The sequence below is a fragment of the Tachysurus fulvidraco genome, chromosome 11, assembly GCF_022655615.1.
Source record: "Tachysurus fulvidraco isolate hzauxx_2018 chromosome 11, HZAU_PFXX_2.0, whole genome shotgun sequence".
In the NCBI taxonomy this organism is placed as follows: Eukaryota; Metazoa; Chordata; class Actinopteri; order Siluriformes; family Bagridae; genus Tachysurus; species Tachysurus fulvidraco.
This window is the reverse complement of record NC_062528.1, coordinates 16129943-16152373: the sequence shown is the minus strand read 5'-3', so window position 1 is coordinate 16152373 and position 22431 is coordinate 16129943. Positions and strand designations below refer to the sequence as shown.

The 22431-nt window shown below is 38.3% G+C and overlaps 2 protein-coding genes across 4 annotated transcripts; both read left to right on the top strand.

Annotated features, from left to right (window-relative positions):
• Nucleotides 1-1401: 1401 nt before the first annotated feature.
• Nucleotides 1402-16936, top strand: pla2g4aa (phospholipase A2, group IVAa (cytosolic, calcium-dependent)). 3 transcript variants are annotated; one of them, XM_047820514.1, is made up of 18 exons: nt 1402-1545; nt 2563-2621; nt 2971-3052; nt 3143-3291; nt 3876-3989; nt 4962-4999; nt 5088-5232; nt 5696-5832; nt 6074-6296; nt 6870-6984; nt 7603-7740; nt 8727-8819; nt 9652-9717; nt 9977-10243; nt 12466-12650; nt 12956-13145; nt 14461-14618; nt 15270-16936. In XM_047820514.1, the coding sequence occupies exons 2-18, from the start codon at nt 2589-2591 to the stop codon at nt 15417-15419; spliced, it is 2283 nt and encodes a 760-aa protein (XP_047676470.1). In that variant the 5' UTR covers nt 1402-1545; nt 2563-2588; the 3' UTR covers nt 15420-16936. The 3 variants fall into 3 exon arrangements, with proteins under 3 accessions (XP_047676470.1, XP_047676471.1, XP_047676469.1); XM_047820515.1 differs by having other exon boundaries at nt 2500-2621; nt 10004-10243; XM_047820513.1 differs by having other exon boundaries at nt 2500-2621.
• Nucleotides 16937-17973: 1037 nt separating this feature from the next.
• Nucleotides 17974-22431, top strand: arpc5a (actin related protein 2/3 complex, subunit 5A). The gene is made up of 4 exons (XM_027148010.2): nt 17974-18227; nt 18764-18836; nt 19758-19934; nt 20472-22431. Exons 1-4 carry the CDS (start codon nt 18085-18087, stop codon nt 20532-20534), a joined length of 456 nt encoding a protein of 151 aa, XP_027003811.2. The 5' UTR covers nt 17974-18084; the 3' UTR covers nt 20535-22431.

The following is a 22431-nucleotide window of genomic DNA, read 5'->3' as shown; positions in this document are numbered from 1 at the left end:
CTGCATGGTTCTGCTATAGTAGTGAAGATCAGTTATTCCAATACTAGTGAAATTTCATTATTCTTATTACCAGAGTTGATAGCACAAACAAAATATTAATGCAAATAATCCATTCAATACGAAATAAAAATAACATTTATTGATTTGGTCTTTGTCTTGTGAATATTTGTTTATTAATGACTGCATTCATTGGACACACTGTTCGTAGAGAATGCACACATACATGAACTGATTTGATTCAAGACTGGCATCATTACATCATGCATAACATTTTGGTGTCCATTTTTGCCATTTTAAATAATAAAATATTTTTGGCTTACTATGTAGTCATATAATATATCATATAAAACTCTTCTTGTTTTAAATTCACACTGAGAGCTAAACCCCCCTAAAGATGAACTCCTAGAACCGCCCCTGTAACGTGAAAGTTTCCATGTGTCTCGACAGGAGAAATCCCTGTATTCGACTAGACGTTGTGCGCCACTCTGTGGAAATTCTGAGATACATTAATCATCATCATCGTCGTCATTATTATTACCGAGTGCCTCATCTCATCAAACAGAATAACACAGAATAACAGCATAGAATAACAACGAACGCACACACACACACACACACACACACACACACACACACACACACACACACACACACACACACACACACAATCTCTAAAAATCTAGAAAGTAGATATTAAGATAAGTGCAAGAATACAATATACAAAAAATATGAGTAAAATATAGATAATGTGATCTTGGAGTGTAAACTGCAGTCTTCCACATGATATGATAATGGAATATACCAACACTGGACAACATCACTGAATCTGCTACAGTACAATACAGATTTGATCCACAAGTACAAGAATTAATATTTGACTATTTTACTGTCTGGTTTGTAATGTGATACAGTATTATTAACTTTAATAACCTGTGATCAGTATCTGAACAGAATCTGAAATTTGCTATTTTTAATCTACCATTATTACCTATTGGAAGTATCAGAGGTTTGGGCAGCTCATCTTTAGCCTATTTACACAAAGGAACATTTTTAATTAGATTTCAGACGTCTATCTAGTTTTATTAAATGTTATTATTGTACTTAAGTGCCATTGATAATAATTGTTTTATTTTCAATTATAATCAATAATAATCAATTTCCTTGCCTTTCCTTCCCACATTACACCCCATTGTAGACGACATATTGCATTGCACTAAAGACAAAATGTAACATGGTGATAATAAATAAATATATATATATATATATAAATGATACGATGTGACTAAAGACTGACTCATATAAAAGGAGGTTTTCTTGATACTGTAACTATATTGTTTCAACATGATAGGCTATAATAATAATAATAATCAGTGTCTTTGTGCTCCCATTGGCTTTCCATAGTGGGCGGGGCTTGACGCTGCCGATTCACGGTAAAGGAGAGAGATAGAGAGGGAGAAAGAGAGAGAGAGAGAGAGACTGAAAGAGAGACTGAAAGAGCAGCACAGTTGGCTGAATTTTAGGAAATGCTTCTTCTCTACGGTAAAGGTAAGCTGAACAGAATGCCATTTTTTCAAAGGAAAACTTTACTTCAGTTGGACATTAAATAAAGTTACAGAGCAACATTTTGTTGGTGGTTTATTCGTTTTCCCAATTCTGCACTTTTTTAACATTTCATGCAACAAAAAAAAGATTACCTTTGGTGCTGGTTAACACGCATGCGCGAGAATATAATGGCTGTAGTTCTGCTGCAGCACTTAAAGAAACTGCTCTGTGCCACCTTTTTGTTTCCTGTTGTTCTCATAATAATCAAACTTCAAACCCAGCCAAGACAGACACACAGACAGACACACAGACAGACACACAGACAGACACACAGACAGACACACAGACAGTCACACAGACAGTCACACAGACAGACACACAGACAGACACACAGACAGACACACAGACAGACACACAGACAGACACACAGACAGACACACAGACAGACACACAGACATACAGACAGACACACAGACAGGACAGACAGACACACACAGACAGACACACAGACAGGACAGACAGACACACACAGACAGACATACAGACACACACAGACAGACAAATAGATAGTACAAAAGTTCTTGGTTTTATACCTACTTTACTTAATTCTTTCAATTAATTTATTTTATTTACTGTACTTCTTGTAATAAGTTTTTGTTGACTGTAAACATGTGAATAACACAAATGTATCCTGAGATACCACAATACATTTCTCACAACAAACTTTGTCTCACTGAGATTGTAATTAGTTTGAAATGTTGAGATAACGAGCTTGAGGTCTGTTTAAATTCACCGGTACGTCACGCATATACCTCTGGGATTGTAGTTATAGACATAAGCATCAGAGGTCTGTTAGATGCAGAAGATGTATGGCATAGCTTTATTAGCTTTTGTATTTTAATTGTATTGCTTGGGACATTCCTCATTGTCAATTTGTTACCGCATTTTTCTCTTTAGTTAACAGATGCCATCCACGAAAATCAGAAGACTTTCCTGACATATAAATGTGTTTCCCCACAGTGAAACCCTAACTCTTTGCTGGCAGGATGTCCTCCATAGATCCCTATCAGTACATTGTAGTAAGTTCACCCTTGTATTTTGGAGGGAGTTTTTTTTTTCTGTTTTGAAAGTGATATTGTTCAAACTTTTTTACATTTAACAGTTAATTTCTCTAGAATGGATTAAACATGCCTGTATCTGTTTATTATGGAATTGGAGAAATTATAGGAATGGGTCACATCTACAAAGCCCAGATGTTGATATGTATAAAAAAAATCTTATCCAGGTCTATAAAAATTCAGTTTATGTTTATTTCACAACTGCGTGAACACAAACACGTAATTGTCTGTTTCTCTTGGGTTGGTGCTCCTGTATGAATTTCCCTTGTGTCACTTGTTAGTCACTGATATGAGTGTTTTGTGTTGTCAGGTTCAACATCAATATTCTCACAGGTTCAGAGTGACTGTGGTGAGAGCGGAAAATGTAACGAAAGGCGCGCTTGGGGACTTGTGTGAGTGTAGACTTTGTTTTGTTAGCATCAGCCTTTATAGCAAAGTCTTGTGTATCATGAAGCATACATTGTGTTTCTCTTTGTGAACAGTGGACACGCCAGACCCCTATGTAGAGCTTTCAATCCCAAATGCTCCTGAATCGAGAAAAAGAACACGTCACATAGACAATGACATCCATCCAAAGTGGAACGAAACCTTTGAGTTTCTTCTGGACCCCCAACAGGAGAATGTGCTGGAGGTGAAACATTTATTACTGAATATATCACTAGATTTCAGTAATCAGATCTAATAGTATCCAACTGTATACCACAGCACTTGAATTCTCAGTTCTGGTTCATCGGAAGGTGTTGATTAATTTAATTTAGCTTAAAATCGAAATTGGCAGTAGAATGGTCAGCATACTATTGCAGTACTCCATCTTATGTTATCATTTCTATAGTAACTGATCATTCACAGTGAAGGCTGATAATAAAAAGAGCTTTAATGAATAAATTAATCATATATTAAATGTTATTAAATGGATAGCAGTTTGTTTGTTTTTTCTTTAGTCAATAGAAATGTGTATTTGGAAATGCACAACCGCAGTGATAAAAGTGAAATAAACCTCTTTATTGTGGTAGTGGCACTCGGTTTCAGCCTGGGCTTCGTCACGCCACCACAACAGTTGTTAATTTTATACAACAGCACACCTTGTTCTGTTTTACTCATTTTCTAATTATCATCAGGTCACAGAAACAGCAGTAATGTGGATTAGCACTGACTTAGCGATGATTTTAATGCCAGTCTTCCTTTGTCATCACCCTTTCCTTTCTCACCTTAAAGATAACTTTAATGGATGCCAACTATGTCATGGATGAGACTCTGGGCACAGCTACATATGCAGTTAACGACATGAAAGTAGGACAGATAGAGATGGTGACTCTGTCTATTGGAAAGGTAAGCTAATGATTATGCATGGTTGAGATTGTAATGTTTACATTTGTAAAGCAGTGCTAATAGGGGAATGAATGAGGATGATTAATAGGTCATTTCTTCCAAATGTTATCAGTCATCAGACGTACGTTTTAACCCTAAATATATAGCTGAACTACATGGTTAAGTCACACATCCATCTGAAGGCATGTTACTTTTTCATCATCTGAAACAGATTTGCTTATGTGTCCGTTTAACCTCTATGCTTTCATTATATGTAAATAGAGCTGTACTCATGACTTTGTTAAGAATGTGTTAATGCCAAATATATGCATTTCATATTCTGTAACTAAATTAGGGTTAACCAATAATAGCTTATGTCTGCACATGGGCATATCTGAATATAGCTTTAGCACAGTGCTGAGGGATTAAATAACAATATAATCTTAACAGATAATCAGTAACATGTAGAGGTGGATGACATAAGCGTGTTGCGAAACCTTGGAAAAGGGAAAGAATGTTAAGTACTAACACATTCTACAGTATGAAGTATGAAGGTCAGGGGGCCAAACTGGAGGTTTCTCAAAACATTTTTCTCATAAGGTCTCTCTTCTGGTGGGTGTAATATAGTAAAAATTTCATTAAGCAATACTTTGGTCAAAAATGAAACAACAACAAAACCAAAAAATTTTCCACTTATTGCTATTGTAGTTAGGCATGTTTTTGCTTTATTGGTTTTCCACTAGCATTATGAGAATAACCTGGGGATAAGCTAATAGAGGTAAGTTAGTGAAGGGAATTAGAGTGACACCAGTGAGGGGATTTTCCCAGCGCAACCTAAAATATTTTTTATTTCCTGCTGTTTTTTTTACTTGTCTTGTGACTGTTAAAGAGGAATAGTGAATATAACATGTTTTTTGTTACTGCCAGCAATGCATGCAAATTCAGAAGGTAGAATTTCCATAATAATAAATTACTATTATTTTCTATTATCAGACTACAAAAGTGCATCTGGAGATGTCATTAGAAGTCTGGTAAGTACACCAGTCTCCTCAGAAAAGCGAGCCTTTGTTTAAAATTATTGCCTTGCTGTGTTTTTAACAACCACCTTTCTTGCTGTAGTTCCTCCACTGATCTGCGCTTCAGTATGGCCCTGTGTGACCAGGAGAAGATGTTCAGGGAGATGCGTAGGGACAGAGTAATGTTAGGTATCAAAAAATTCCTTGACATGGAAAACCCACGCTTCCTGCCCACCTCGAAGAACGAGGTGAGTTTTAGTCATTTACACTTTTCTCTCCCAATCCGGAAAAAGGTGCACACAGATCACCCCATTTTCTAAATTTTTTGGAACTTATTAACCTTTGGAAAGGGTCCCGTAGAATTGACACATACACACCCACATAGCCAACAGATATACGTAAACCTGGCGCCTATACCAGGGGTGTGCCAATCACAGGGCATGATCACACACACACACACGCACATACCCACTCACACAGAGTTTTGGATTATCCTACGTTGCAGGTCTTTGGTCTGGGGGAGGAAACCAGAGTAGACGGGGGGAACCCCAAAGCACAGGGAGAACATGCAAACACATGTTCAAACGCCCAACCCTGAAATCAAACGCCCAACCCTGGAGGTTTTACCCATTTAGCCACCATGTCCACGACAATGCATTATCTCCTACAAGAAGTTTGTATTAATTATTACCATGCCTTGGCTGTGTGCAGGTTCCCACCATCGCAATAGTGGGATCAGGAGGGGGTTTCCGAGCCATGGTGGGCTTCTCTGGGGTGATGAAGGCTCTGTACGAGTCTGGCGTGCTGGACTGTGCTACTTATGTTGCAGGACTTTCTGGATCAACATGGTATGTATATAAATCTGTATTTATTTTCCCATTCACTTTCTCTACCTTTTTTCATCCATCCACTTATCCATTCATCCATCAATTCATCAATCAAGCTTTTGAAATTCTCTAAAAATTTCACCTTTTTACACCAAATAACATCATATATTTTAAATACATATTACACGTTGTTCAGTCAGTCTGTGAAAGCATTCTACTGGCTGTGACACTCTCCGATCATTTAATGGACTTGTTTGCATAGGTACATGTCCTCACTATACTCACACCCCGAGTTTCCTGAGAAAGGCCCCCGAGACATCAATCAGGAGCTGATGAAGAGTGTGAGCAGCAGTCCACTCAAGCTGCTGATGCCACAGCACATCAAACGCTACATTAAAGCTCTGTGGAAGAAGAAAGCAAGCGGCCAGCCTGTCACTTTTACCGACATCTTTGGCATGCTCATCGGAGAAACGCTTATCCCGGGGGTGAGCAGGCTATACACACTTCTGTGCACATGCAGAAATTAAAGCTTTATGATCTAAACTTGATGGAAACTGGACCTAGTTTAAGTTTAGAAGTCAACTCCACACTTAAGCAGACATCATTTGAGTCTCTAGTGACAGAAAACGTTTCTTTTTTTCACACCTCCGACTAGAGTCTTACTCTCACCTGGTCAGATTTTTAATAGTATAAACATTATGAGATCTATACTAGCAACAGTGTTAATATTCTCGAAACACTGAAACACCCAACCTGACTACGGTGCCAGGCACACTAAAGGAAGCCCATATCTCTGAAAGAAAAAGAAACACAGTGTCCTGCTTTCAAAGGTTTGGATTTCAAAATCAGCTAGAAGCCAGAAAAGAGGGTGTTCTTGTTCTTGTTCCTGGAGAATTCTAATCTTTTAAAAATTGTAACAAGTTTTTTTCCCCTGTGTGTGTGTTTGTGTGTGTGTGTGTGTGTGTGTGTGTGTGTGTGTGTGTGTGTGTGTGTGTGTGTGTGTGTGTGTGTGTGTGTGTGTGTGTGTGTGTGTGTGTGTGTGTGTGTGTGTGTTTCAGCGGATGGACATGTCACTGAGCTCCTTGCAGGACAAGGTGAATCTTGGTCAATCTCCTTTGCCTTTGTTCACCTGCCTGCATGTCAAACCCAATGTCTCTGAGCTCATGTTTGCTGGTAAGAACATGCTTCTTAAGTTTAAAATATTTTGTGAAATTTAGTTTTGAATGAATAGCTTTTTACATTTTTGTCCATCTATTCCACGGTCACATAACATTTTTTTTCTGGTTATTACTCATTTATTTTCATTCTCTCGCTAACAAGTTACACAACAGTTTACCAGCAGATGGTTCATCATTTATTGCGTCATCACCTTTAATTCAAGAATAACTTGGCAGGTCAAAAAGTCAGTATTCATTCAATTGGAGTTTCCTGTGGGTCGAGCTCATGCTTCATGGTTGCACAAACTAAACACATTTGCTTAAATTTGTATAGCTCACAGCAGATATGCAAAGCCTGCTCATGATCAGCATAGATGTATCGACATACTACTGATCTGTCATGGAGGCAGTGACAACTCTTTCACCGATTGTAGTGAAAGTGACCTTCTAACAGGGTAGTTTGTGACACATGACATTTTTGACTGTTAGAAGTTATAGCAGGCATATAGCATGATCATTTTAGAGATGTTTCATTTCAGGTTGAAAATAAACTATGAAACTGACTGAAGATTTCCGAGAATGTAAACCAGCTGAAACTTCCTGTTAATTCTCTACACGCTTTCCCCAATAACAGACTGGGTGGAGTTTAGCCCTTATGAGATTGGCATGGCAAAATATGGCACCTTCATGGCCCCGGAGTTCTTTGGCAGCAAGTTCTTCATGGGCAGCGTTGTGAAAAAGTGTGAGGAGAACCCACTACATTTCCTAATGGGTAAGATAATGAGGAAAGACATTTTAACAGTACAAAAATGCTATAAACATGTTTTATAACTAGATCTCATTCAATGCCTCATTCTCAGCCTGTAACCTTTTGTGTTACCTCCAGAATTATTGGGATCCTTCAGGAGAATAGAAATAAAACTTTTTGAAGATGTTCTTGTTAAAGCATCAATTTAAAATAATGTTAGTACTTTTATTCTTCAGAATGTGGTAAAATTATTGACCAATTATTTTTATACAATATAAATTATATAACAAAAATTATTTAAACAATCCAATTAAACATGCATTTTAATACATAGAAACCTCGTTGACTAAATGAAATGCCTGCGTGAAATATCCTTTCACCTGATATACCACCTTACACACACACATATATATATATATATATATATATATATATATATATATATATATATATATATATATATATATATATATATATATATCACCCTACAGCATAAAGGATATAGAAAATAGATAAGCAGTCAAATAAATGTATACATAATAATAAAAAATACATAAGCAGTTAATACTGAAGTAACACTTTGGAACCCATGACAACTCAAATATTTGCCATCTGTCAGTACAGTTACATGACATAATCAGGTAATGGGATTAGGTAATGTTTTGAACATTATGGGGGAACAGGAATTGCAAGTCTTGGTTTTTGAGAAGAGTGATTCATTTAGTGGTTAAATCAAAATATTATGTACATATTACTTGTAAGAAATGTCACCTGGCTGAATGAACAGAGTGGAATAAGAGAGAAGAATTTACTTGTCATTGTACTTTACAGCACAGTGAAATTATTTTCTTCGCATTTCGCTGCTTGTTAAGAAGCTGGGGTCAGAATGCAAGGTTAGCCACGATATGACACCAGATAGGGTTAACACCTTGTTCAGGAGCCAAAGAGTGGCAGTTTGGCATGAAATGGAAAAGCCCTGAATGAGAGCTGGATGTGTGTGTGTGTTATAGGTGTGTGGGGAAGCGCTTTCTCCATCCTGTTTAATCGAGTCATTGGAGTGAAGGAGACTACTGGCTGCAGCAGCACTATGGAGGAGGAGCTTGGTACAACTTGTCCTTTTTGTTATAACATTTATCTAATCCTAACAAAGAAAACAGAACGTGATTACATATTTCTGTCTGGTTTAATTGCACATATTTGCTCTCTAGTAAATGACACCTTTGCTTCTATACTAAACAGTGGGTGTGATTAAAGTTTTGATTCCTTTCTCACTCTAAGAGTCTGGGTGATACATTCAGTCTTGACATTAGTTTAGACACACTTCTCACACATACGTGACGTGACATACAGCTAAGTATGGTGACCCATACTCAGAATTCGTTCTCTGCATTTAACCCATCCAAAGTGCACACACACAGCAGTGAACACACACCGTGAACACACACCCGGAGCAGTGGGCAGCCATTTATGCTGTGGCGCCTGGGGAGCAGTTGGAGGGGTTCGGTGCCTTGCTCAAGGGCACCTTGCCCGCTCGAGACTCGAATCCACAACCTTAGGGTTAGGAGTGAAACTCTCTAACCATTAGGCCACGACTTCCCCAATACACAAGCTAATGTAGCAAACCATTTGAATTGTAAATATAACAAAAAAAAAGATCAGCATGTTCAGCATCACTGAACTGATACCACCATGTCTGTATGTTTAAAGTGTAGTCTGTGTAGTTGTGCACCGCAACCCATAAGCAAGGAACAATGTCTCCAAAAAGATTAAATATTTGCTGGTGTCTCCAAAGAAGGTTTCGTATGTCATATTGAATATTTATGTACCAAACCATATAGAATGAAAACTAAAAAGAAGTAATAGCTGAAGTTGTAAGAGTAGAGAACTTGTATGCAGATATTTGCTTTAAGCTGTTCTGTTTTTTAATATTTGCAGAGCAAATTAAACCAGAGCACATACTTGGAAATGACACAACAGATAACGATGAGGAATTGCGCAGGAGTGAGTCACGTTTATACTTCTGTCATTTACACAAATTCACCTTCCCTTTACTGAGCTACAGTTAGCAAACTTTTAGTATTTTGTCATTCTCATTTTATCACTTTTTTTTACCATGAATTGTTTTTTCATTTTTCTTTATATTTTTTTTCTCTCTCCTTCCTGTTTCTCGTCCTTTTTTTTTCTTTCTTTTTCATTCGTTCCTTACCTGTTTTCTTTTTTTAACCACTCTTTCCATTTATTGTTATCTCTTCTCTTCCACTTTCATCTTCCTCTACCTGTCTCTCAGTGGGTACAGAGTCTTCAGAGGCGGAGGAAGAGCGGCAGCGTAATGCTCAGGCCAGCTGGGTGCAGCGAATGTTTAGCTCCATCGTGGGTGACACATCGCTGTTTAACACACGTGAAGGCCGTGCAGGAAAAGTGCACAACTTCATGCTGGGTCTGAACCTAAACACCAGTGTACCATTCACACCACGCCATTCTTTACAGCCACAGCTCTCTGTAGAGGATGAGGTGGATGCTGTCACAGGTACACGAACACACATGCTTATACACTTAGGTGTTTAGGTGAAAAGACTTGTGTTAGGTGTTTTGCTAGTGTTTAACATCAGCTTCTTCAGTTTACTGTCAATTTGTGAATTTATCCATCTGTGATAAATGACTAATTCTGTTATGCAGACACGCTTGCTCTCCTGCATGCCACTGCAGGTTTGGCCCTAAGCACTGAGCTGTGCTGCTTTTACTGCGCAGCGATATATAAAGGCTTGTTTCAGTGAGTCAGCTCACAGGTTAGTGCCAGTTCCCAGTCACACTGAGGTGAGGAGAAAGTACAGTTAGTTCATGTTCAACACACATTCTAAAACATGTGTGGAATTTTAGACTACTTCAGACCTTTTGCTAGATTTAATGATGACGTGTAACAGTGTAGCCCATTATCCTGCATGTGTTTTGCCAAGTTGATCTTTGATTAAAAGGAAGTTTGCTTTATAATCATGTTAAGAATGTTTTTGTAAAATATTGTTAAGGAGCAAGGCAGAATCAGCTTTATTGCCAGGCATGTTTACACATGCGAGGAATTTGTTTTAGTGACATAATCTCCACAGTGTAACAGGATGTCATACTGTATGCAGTATAGAAGAGATTGTATGTACACATTTACAGGTGTGAAATGTGCAGTTGAAGTAAACAGTACAGACAATATGTATGCATGTATGTACAGAGTGCAAGTATGAAATGTGCAATTGAGGTATACATAGTACACATATTAGGTGTTGTGTGTTCCATTGTGTTAATTGTTCATCAGGTGGATTGCTTGAGGGAAGAAACTGTTCCTATGTCTGGTCGTTCTGGAGCTCAGGGCTCTGTAGCACCAACCAGATGGCAACAGTTCAGAGGGAGTGTGCTGGATGTGAGGGGTCCAGAGTGATTTTCTTTGCTCTTTTGCTCACTCTGGAGGAGTACAGGTCTTGGAGAGTGGGGAGAGTTGTGCCAATGATTCACTCAGCAGTCCGGACTACCCTCTGTAGTCTTCTGAGATCGAATTTGGTGGCTGAGCTGAACCAGTTGAAACAGTTACTGAAACAGTTACCGAGGTGCAGAGGATGGATTCGATCATGGCAGTGTAAAACTGTTTCAGCAGATCCTGTGGCAGGTTGAACTTCTTCAGCTGACCTCTGCTGAGCCTTTTTCACAATGTGAATGTCCCACTTCAGGTCCTGGGATATTGTGGTTCCCAGGAATCTGAATGACTCCACTGCTGTGACAATGCTGTCCATGATGGTTATTGGGGGAAGAGCAGGGGGGTTTCTCCTGAAGTCCACTCCACTCCACTGTCTTGAGCGTGTTCAGCTCCAGGTTGTTAAGGCTGCACCAGACAGCCAGCCATTCAACCTCCAGTCTGTAGGCAGACTCGTCACTGTCCCGGATGAGGCCGATCAGTGTGGTGTCGTCTGCAAACTTCAGGAGCTTGACAGATGGGTCATTAGAGGTGCAGTCATTTGTGTACAGGGAGAAGAGTAGTGGGGAGAGAACACAGCCCTGGGGGGCGCCAATGCTGACGGTGCGGGTGCTAGATTTGAGTTTACCCAGTCGCACTAGCTGCTGCCTGTCTGTAAAGGCCATGCCTCCTTTACGGGGACTGACAGGTACTGAGGCCATGTCAACTTTACTGAGACTGACAGGTATTAATCCACACCCCCTTTACTGTGACTGAGGGGTATTGGGGCTACATCCCATTTTACTAGAATTGATACTGGTACCAAGGTCATGACCTCTTTACTCAGACTGACAGTGCACTGAATCCACACCCCCTTTCTTCCGAGTGCTTGAGGCCATACCACTTTTCTTGTATCTGAGAGGAACTGAGGCCATGCCTCATTGACTAGACCTGACAAATAGGCCTGACTGAGGCCAAACCCCCTGTTCTGGGAACAACAGGTACTGAGGCCACACCCCCATGTACTGGGAGTGATGGTACTGGTAATGATACCTCACTCCTGTTCTGGGAACAACAGGTACTGAGGCCACACACCCTGTACTGGGAGTGACCTGTAATGAGGTCACACCCCCCTTTCGCGGGCCAACAGGTACTGGGAGTAACCAGTATTGAGGCTGGGTTTCCTTCACTGTAACTGACAGAAACAAATGAAGACTTGAGGTCTTTGAGGAAGATTGATTTATTCATGCTCTCTCCTCAGAGTTCATCATAACTGATCACATTTTAAAGTCCTTACAGATATACTTTCCTTGTAGATCCCAACGAGTTTGTTCACATCTACGAGCCTCTGGATGTAAGGAGTAAGAAGATTCACGTGGTGGATAGTGGGCTGACATTTAACCTGCCCTACCCCTTAATCCTGCGACCCCAGCGTGGTGTGGATCTCATCATATCTTTTGATTTCTCAGCCAGGCCAAGTGATTCCAGTCCTCCTTTTAAGGTCAGTGTGGAAAGTAGTCAGATTGGTGCAGAACAGAGAATGTTAAACATTTTTACATCATGTGTTTTGTAAATGAGAACAAGTTTGTGTTATTAAGTCAGCAGTGGAACAGTGAAGGTTGTTATAACAGCAGAGTTATACAACACTAAATCTATATACAGTATGTAAATCTAGGTATGATGTTCTGGTGTCCACAGACTTTTGGCAATATAGTGTAGCTGCATATTATAAATAATTTAATATGATTTTATCTTATTACTGGTGCAAGCGTTTAATATGATACTGAGACGTATCTTTTCTCTCAGGAGCTTTTGTTGGCTGAGAAATGGGCACGTATGAACAAGTTGCCTTTCCCTAAGATCGATGTGAAGGTGTTCGATCGTGAGGGTCTGCAGGAATGTTATGTGTTCAAGCCCAGGCCAGAAGAGAAACACTGCCCTACTATTATCCACTTCGTCCTGGCCAACATCCACTTCAGGGAGTTCAAGGCTCCCGGTGAGGACAAAATAAAACACACATTTTTTATGGAACTATATGTAACCATATTCTTTGTGTTAATTTAGTGTGTACACACTGAGAAATTCACCAATACAGTGCATTATTAATACATACTACAATTGCTGAAAGTGTTGAAAGTGATGTAAAAGGTTTTCTTTCTAGTTTTCTCTAAATTCTTCACCTGTCCACCAGACTGCTCATTTAATCATGTGATATCTATTGTGACGTCTCACACATGTTTTCTTGGAGACACATGAATCCAGCCAGCCACATCTTTTTTTAAACTGCTTCTCATATTGTTTTACAGGGCAGCATTAAACACACCCTTATTAGAGACTGCTGTCTGCCTTGTTCTGCATACAATAGTTCACACACACACAATTGGTGTTACTGTGTTTGACACTGGTTGGCACTGCTTTTGTGTATTGTCTTTTGTGTTATTGTCTTTTGTGTATTGTCTTGCATTTTTTTTGTTTGCACTGTTTTTTTGTCCTGCACTGTCTTTCTGTCTTCTTGTCCTTTGTCCTGCACTATTTTCACCAGGTTTCACAGGTGCACTAGGTTGTGATGTGGCTAGGTCTAACTTACTTAAGTCCTTAGCTCAGTCTTTGTTCTATGTAGCACCATGGTCCTGGAGAAAGTCATCCATCCCACCTAGAGAGCTGTAAATCTTTCTGGTCAATCAAAAACACTGCAGGTTTACCAGAAGCAAGATGACTTGTAGAATCAAGATACTACAGACTACAGTATAGTCAAAGAGATGGTTTATTGTCTACAAAGAGTTAAGTTTAAACATAATATGAATACGGTCGACTTTTACACTGAATAGTCTAAAGACCATATAATTAATGCTCAAGGATAAAATAACAAAGAAAAATAAACCGTGACGACATCATGACAAAAGCATCACGAGTGAACAAAGAACAGACATGCGTATGCATCATGAGGCAAAGGTAAGACAGGATTGCTTTCTTGGCTCCCGGCCATGGATGGCTGTGCCATTGTTTGGATTTGAAATCACGTTCTCTGAACAATTTGGCACACGTATTTCTGTTGCATCAATTAAATAAAACACCAGTTTATATAATATGAAATAATCTGACACTTCCCAGTTAATCAGCTGAAAGCGAACCTTAAGATCATCACACACTTTGCTCCCTTCTTCTTCCAGTTTGTAGTCCGGACTATAACCTCTAATGTTTGTTCCTTGTCGTTTCTAACCTGTATCCTTTATGTTTAATTGTTGTTATATTAAAGACTCTATATGCCATTTAATAATACAGATAACATGTACGGCTTTTGTTTTCTGAAGGAGTTCCCAGGGAGACAGATAAGGAGAAGGAGTTTGCTGACTTTGACATATTTGATGATGCTGAGACCCCATATTCCACATTCAACTTCAAGTACTCAAATCAGGCGTTCAAACAGCTGCACGACCTCATGGAGTTCAACACGCTCAACAACATCGAGGTCTGCTTTTTTCCTCATTCAGAAAGGAATATGTTAATCCTTCAGAGTTTATAGAACAACAGACCTTAAATGTTATAATTTTGTAGTAGTGTAATATATTGCTTAATTAATTAATTAATTAATTAATACTAATAATAAGAAGAATATTAAGTCATACTTTTTAATATGATGCCCTCTAATATTCATGATTGCTTTACAATAATTTTAATACATCCCATGCTAATCTAATGTGATATGTTAGATTTCTCTTATCCTATATGTAGTGGATTAGTCAAAATAATATAATTTCTGAAGCTAATGTAGCAATATGTAAAGAAATAGTATAGCCTCCAGTTTACTATAGTGCAAAATGCCACACGCATACATTAACAGCTTTAGAAAATAGCAGAATAGGCTTTAGTTCAGAACAGCAATCACAGTGAAATTATCTAAACAATTTCTAATGTACTGTATAAACTTTGAGCCACACCTCCTACCAGAGCCTGTTGCTGTGGCAAAATAAAAAGCGACTATTCGCTGAGGAATAAAGTTATTTATCTGAGATACTTAACAACTTGAGGTAAATAAGTGAGGCCAAAGAGACAAACATGTCTTGGACAAAGTCTCATTGTAGAATTTCTCTCTCTCTCTTTCTATCTCTCTCCTTTTCAGCTTATAAAAGACGCCATCAAAGACAGCATTCTTCAGAGGCGGATGAACCCGTCACGCTGCAATGTATCGCTTTCGCTCAGTGAGATTGAAAACAAGAAGTTCCTGAAACGTGGCACAGGCAGCATAAAGAAGGGCACACCTAACAGATAAACACAGCAAGTGGATAAATCAGTGTCGGCTTCCTGAGAGTATGGATGTCGTATCAAAGTTTGCTGGACAATAGATTAAAATGGAAATAAGTTAAAACAAGCATAACTGGATACACTCTGTTACAATGCAGTATTTGATAGGCATTTTGACTTTTTTGGATGCTTTTAGCTTTTGATAGTATTGTTTACAATAACTTGTACCCCTTTTACCACATTTGTAAAGGTTTTAGCTGTCGTTAACAAAGAGACAGATTGTGCTGTCTGTATGTAAAAAAACACGCACAGGGCTTGATTGTGTGAGAAATCTCCCCACACTCTAATGGTCAACACACACACACACACACACACGGACTGAACTGATTAAGGCTGTAGTGTCACAGTGTCCAATCTCATATACTGTTCACTATGTAGTGCATAGTGATGTCTGAAAACATAGTTAGTGCACTCACAAAGTGAAATCCCACAGTACTCCTGTGGTATGAATAAGGAATGGAAGAATATCCATCATGTACCAATGCAGTTTGACTTAAATTTAAAGAAGAGTCTCAATCCTTTCTGCCAAAATGTCTTCCCAGTGTTTATATGTTGTAGTCTCAGGAAATAGTGTGTATTACCCATAATGCAATGCCATCATCTTACAATTAATCACGAAAAAAAAAATCGTTGTGTTGTTAGCCTTATCATGGTCTTAAATCCTGTCTACTGCTTAACCTTTTTCTGTTAGATTGACTGATGATTAATCTACACTTATGCTTTAAGACAACCAGCTGATTCACTGCCACGCTTTACATTTGTTTGTTGATCCATTATAAAGACCTGAGATTTTAAAGCTAGTCATAGATGAAAAGATAAAAGTACACAGAGACACATACCTGTCCTTCCACAAGATGCCTGAATGGATAACAATAGTTGGCATGACATTACAGGTTGTGTAGACAGTCTACACACAGCTCCTGACTTCATGCACACTTTCGGGTATCAGAATGACGCCTAGGCATGAAATTCAAGTCTACTGTTTTAATTAGAACAAGATGTATTATTAATATAGTGACTTTCCCGCACTTAAAAAGTAAATGTTCACGAGAGTCACTCTACTCACAGCGACTTTTATGTTTTTTCTGTGAAAAATCGAAGGCTCATAACTCAAGAGCTTAAGACTTATGTTTATTTTATGTCTCTATGAACTTTATAGTAAATTATACATTTTAACAGTATGAAATATGATAAATCAATATGCACTACACAATGAGAACTGTTTGTCTTCTTGGTTATGGAAACAGTTAAGTTACCTAGACTAATCATTCATTATTTCATTTATTGACCAACAGTAAAGAAAAATCTCTTCAGAAATCAGTATCAGTCTATAAGGGACACATACATGTGCTGGATATGCATCCTAAATTAAAGACTGCTAAAATTTCTGACTGATTCAATAGTATAATATTAAATATATCATTTTATCCTGAATACTTATGTAACTATTTAAGTTGTTATACTATAATAAAACTTCTGATAGCATCTTTATTTTTCTTTTGCAATCTCACTCTATTAAATCACTATTAAACCAGAATGAGTTATACTGTAATCATAGTTTTCGGGGGATATTCAAGTGTATCCAAGGACCGAGATATACATGCTATCTGAGCTACTTACACATGCTATATGAGATACTTACACATGCTATCTGAGATACTTATACATGCTATATGAGATACTTACACATGCTATCTGAGATACTTATACATGCATATATGAGATACTTATACATGCTATCTTAGATCATTAACAACTTAAGGTAAATGTGGCATATGTTTTTGCCATGCAGTTTTGTTATTTTTGTTATGAAGTCTTAAATTGGTAGCTATAAGCATTCATTATTTTTAAGCTACATTATTCTTGTAGCTCCACTGCATATCCAAAGAAGCCAACCTCTCTCTCTCTCTCTCTCTCTCTCTCTCTCAACATAATGTATCCCTTCCATTTAAAAGCAATAAAAAGCTTTTAAACAACAAGCGAGACATACGTATTACATAACATACATATTAATGTTTTCAGTATGAAAGTGAGGTACAATACACCTTGCCAAAAGAAACAGCAACAACTGAACAGTGTCTTTAAATGTCTTTATTCTTCCATGCGATCTGTTTCTAATTAAACCTCCATGTCAAATAAAAGCTTAAAGGAGGACTGAGGTGAATTCAGAACACTGCTGCCTCTGTGAATATTTAGAAAAGCAAAGAATCGATGCCAAAAAAAAGAATCGACCCTAGAGAGTCGACTTCAAAGCTGCAGAATCGATTCCACACGATGACAAATAGTTTGGCTCAAAATTGTGCACAGACGACTTCAAGTGAAAAAATGTATCTGAAGTCGACAGAAATGCTACCGAACGAGTTTCCTTAGTTAATTATTACTGCATGGTTTATTTTACAATTTGTAAAACAATGTCAAAATTCATTTTTAATCAGTTTTTCCGCATAAGAAGCTAAACATTGCCTCCTAGTGGTCCATTTGGTGCATTACAATGACATAGAAACCGGAAGTCATGAACCGCTTGAGGGCGCTCTAACGCGGAAGTGAGTGCGGAAGGATTACTAGCTTCCTGAAAGTACCAGAGGTTCTGGCTACTCTTTCTGTAACATAATAAGTTTACAAGACGTTTAATCATGTCGAAAAACACGGTATCGGATCGCTTTAGAAAGGTTGACGTCGACGAATATGACGAGAACAAGTTTGTGGACGAAGAAGAAAAAGGCGGAGAGAATCAACTGGGTCCAGACGAGGCCGAGGTCGAGTCCCTCATCAGACAATATCCTTTCTGTTTTAACCTTTTATCTAATATTCACACTCGCATTTGGCTCATTTTAGAGCTATACGATGTTTAAAGTTCGTATGTATGTCTCGCTGGTTGTTTAAAAGCTTCAGCGTTGACGGAGAGCTAATTTAATGGGTGTGGTTAGGTCTCATTCATTCTTTACGCCGGCTGTATCCTAAACAGCACCTTAGTCCGTACACTAGAGCACTACTTAGGTGACGTCACAAACAAGTTCTACCGCTTGGGCTGCGAACTACGTAGTGTAAAAGGATTGTATTTAGGACACGGCCTCAACCTGTATTTCGGGTAAGAGGGGGGAAAAGGAAAACATTTCATTTTTGCAATTAATATATTTTTAAATTGTTAAATCAGGAAGGGATTTTTAAACAGTGAAGTTTATTTATAATTTGAGAATGGAAAACAAGTGATACAGGCATCCTAAGGTTATTTGATTCTATTTCTGGTCCCCAGTATAAATGTAATTGTGATGGTTCTGATGTTGGAGTCGGTTCTTCCTTAGCACACTGCACAGGGAACACGATGGGGGCGCTGCAGGCCGCACTGAAGAACCCACCAATCAACACCAAGAACCAGAACGTCAAGGTGAGCTCCATCAAACCCCACAACCTGTAAAGTCATTTAACAGGAAATACAGAATTTCATTCCTTTACAATTGAATATTACTATTTAAATAGGAGACATTTTCATCACAGTAATTTATTTAAGTAACAAATCTGATTGAGTCTTTTATGCATTTACATTTACTGAATTTTGCAGACACTTTTATCCAAAGTGACTTATTTTATACACATTTTATACAGAGCAATTGAGGGTTAAGGGCCTTGCTCAGGGGCCCAACAGTGGCAGCTTTAGTGTATCTGGGATTTGAACTCATGACATTTCCATCAGTAGTCTAACACCTTAACCACTAGACTACCACATCCCTTATGTCTTGATGTAGCAAAAGGGCTCTGACTTATAATTATTTATCATTTTCTTATATAAAATGGTATGACATTCATCTGGGTCCCTTTTTTATATAAATATAATATTATATGGAACATTTATGATTTGGGATTTGGCCTAGATGAAGGGTCTCTTACCTACAAGACTTTTGTACGTCGCTCTGGATATGGGCTTCTGTCAAACCGTGTAAATGTACACGAAGACCCTGTTTTTCAGCCACATTAGAAAATGTAATCTCAATGGAAAAATCAACAGAAAGAATACATCATTACGGGTAAATAAATGAAAACGAATTGCGCCATTAAGTCTATGATTTATGTCAATTTGTAATTTGTTTTTCAAAGTGATTTTATTATTCTCACACCCTCTATGGTTTATGTGAAATAAACACACACTGTAGATCTCCTGCTAGTTCTGAAGTTATTAGTGTTTAGTGCCTACTGTCTGGATATAAAGATAACCTTCTGGTGTTCAGAACATAAGATGAAGAGATTCGGATTGTTAGAGGTATTTTTATACCAGATGTTTTCTCTGATGTGTGTGTGTGTTTGTGTGTAGGACCGAGCTGAGGGTCTGATACTGAAAGTCCTCACTGCCTTTAAGACTAGCGATATCGAGAAAGCGGTACAGTCACTGGATAAGTCTAAAGTGGATCTGCTTATGAAATACATCTATAAAGGATTTGAACGGCCATCAGAGAACAGCAGTGCAGTGCTGCTTCAGTGGCATGAGAAGGTACTGTGTGTGTTTGTGTGTGTGTGTGTGCGCGCGTGGGAGTGGGGTGTGTGTGTGCTTATTTAGAATGCTGGAGAAGCTGAGTTTGCTAAATTACAATGAAATACAATATAGTGCAAAAGTTTGTACCCCCATGTCTTCTAGACGGATATAGTATACTGTTGTACATTACACTATTAACTAATTAAATATGTGGTCTGAACCAGTCTTTGTGCTTATACTTCAGTAAAATTAGGCCTGATGAATAAAAACACAAGAGGATGGACGAGGCGTCTTAAAGAGCTGGTGTGAATTATTTAAAGAACCTTGGATAAAACAGAAACAGACTTGACCCGACAGATTAAAAGCACAACTACACACAATTTATAAGTGCACATATAAAATGGCAGTAATTATAGACTTATCTTAAAATATGCATGAAAAATGATCCAATGTTTTATGTTAATTAGGATTAGATGCTGTTTATGGAAAGACAGAGAGATACCTCGTTAATACAGCAAGTGTGAATCTAAATGTCTTGTGTGTATGTGTATGTAGGCACTTTCTGTAGGTGGTGTGGGCTCCATTGTGCGAGTGCTCACAGCTAGAAAAACCGTGTAACACACTCCAGCAGGATGCCTTGGCAGCGCTGGCACAGGGATTGGCTGGCACAACCTCAGCGCCAGGCTCATCGTTACACTGTGGAGGACGTCAGCCTCTCTCTCTCTCTCTCTCTCTCTCTCTCTCTCTCTCTCTTTCTCTCTTTTCTTGTTCTGTTTTTCTGTGATTTTTCTACTCTCATTACATTGCTCCTGTTCTGGGTTTTGTCCAGAGACGACAAAGCACAACAACTCAGATCTGTATATCACCTGAGCAGCAGCATTCCTAAGTGGATTTGCAGATCTGATCTCTGTTCTTCACATGTTTACAAAAGCAGATGTTCCGTTATCTCCATCTGCTCCACCTCTTACACCCCAAGAAACTGTTAAAATAGCTTTGAATGAATTAAGATGTATGTAATTCTGGTATATTATGATTATATATACTGGAACGTACGAGTGTTTCAGATATGGCCGTAGACTGTTGTCCTGTATGTTTTGTTATGTAAGCTGAAATGTCATACGGTCTCTCACCAAACAGTTACCTAATGCTAATCAGCTCATATAAGGGCATGGATAGCATACATGCGTGCTTAGGAAATCTGCAGGGCTTGGATCCAGTGTTTTGGCACTTTTATATCACAAACTGACTTACAAACTATGCCTTTGTCTTGCAAGCATCTGACTAATGTTAAAGGTTTATCCAAAATAAAGACTGTGTTCGGTTATAACTAGTGGTAGGACAGTATAGTGTTTAATACAAATAGGTACACGGAGCTTCGGGGTACTGGTATGCATCACTTATCTAGGTGTAAATATCCTTGTGTGAAAAGTACTAAAAAGTTTTAAACATTTAATAGAGAGGAATCTCAGAGAACCTTGTAGTTCTGCATTTCTCTACATTAAAGTACTAGATGGTACTTTTTTTACTTTTTTTTACTAAGTGAAAAACTGAACCGTCAAACAGCAACCGCAGCTCCTTTGTGGTTTATGTGGCATTAAAATATGGGCTTGTTAACAAGAAACGTCCATGCAAACAGCCTTCCAGCGTTAAAGATGTCAGGTGTAACAGCTGAAACAACTGAGTTCACAAGATGTGATGCAATATTGACGTTTCTCATCATAGCCGAACCTGTGTGGAGATTCACATAGCACTTGACGCTGTGTGTGATTAGACGTGTCAGTTCTTACAAATCCAACATCACGTCTGTGGAAAAAGGTCATATTCTTGATAGTTTATTCTTGCTTCCACAGTCGCTACACCTTTATATTGTCCGTATATAAAACTTGACCTCTATAACCGTTTAGCATATTAAATAAACGACTTCCCGTTTTGAAACTTATTAAATGCACGTGACGATCGTATGAACTTCGTACAGTTTTCTTGCAATACCGCTCCAACCTTGAGTTATAGCTGAACATTTTCATTTTGGCTTTATTTTATTAGACACACTGTTCCTCATGGATTTCATTTTATCAACAACAGGACAAGCCAAAGACTGCTTCAGCATCAGCATGCAGATTTGATCAAATAAAATCAACTGAGTATTGTACTGAAACATGTTTATGTATATCTTGATCACGTTTGGGTGTAGAAGCTGATTTCAGAGAGGCTGAACACAAATATAACGAGCGAGGGTGTGTGTGTGTGTGTGCGTGCGCGCGCGCGTGTGCTTGCATTCCCTCTATATTGTGTGGATTTGGGGAATTGTTCTTATTGTAGTCTTTATGTAGTCAATCAGTGAAGCCATATGTGATGAACAGACTGACATGGCCATGTGTGAGAGTTTCTAGTGTTTTGCATATCATTCATTTGATCAAGTGCGAATACAACGTAACAGTTTACCAATTGCCTTATGAATTATTCCTTTTATAACGTGTTGTCCATCTGCAAGCAATAAAAATTGTATTAAATGAAA

Coding starts and splice junctions, on each gene's coding strand:
- arpc5a (XM_027148010.2), top strand. CDS start 18,085: ATGTCGAAAAACACGGTATCGGATCGCTTTAGAAAGGTTGACGTCGAC. Junction 18,837..19,757: donor CCAAGAACCAGAACGTCAAG/GTGAGCTCCATC, acceptor GTTTGTGTGTAG/GACCGAGCTGAGGGTCTGAT. Junction 19,935..20,471: donor TGCTTCAGTGGCATGAGAAG/GTACTGTGTGTG, acceptor ATGTGTATGTAG/GCACTTTCTGTAGGTGGTGT.
- pla2g4aa (XM_047820514.1), top strand. CDS start 2,589: ATGTCCTCCATAGATCCCTATCAGTACATTGTA. Junction 9,718..9,976: donor CGATGAGGAATTGCGCAGGA/GTGAGTCACGTT, acceptor CTTCTCTTCCAC/TTTCATCTTCCTCTACCTGT. Junction 13,146..14,460: donor CAGGGAGTTCAAGGCTCCCG/GTGAGGACAAAA, acceptor TGTTTTCTGAAG/GAGTTCCCAGGGAGACAGAT.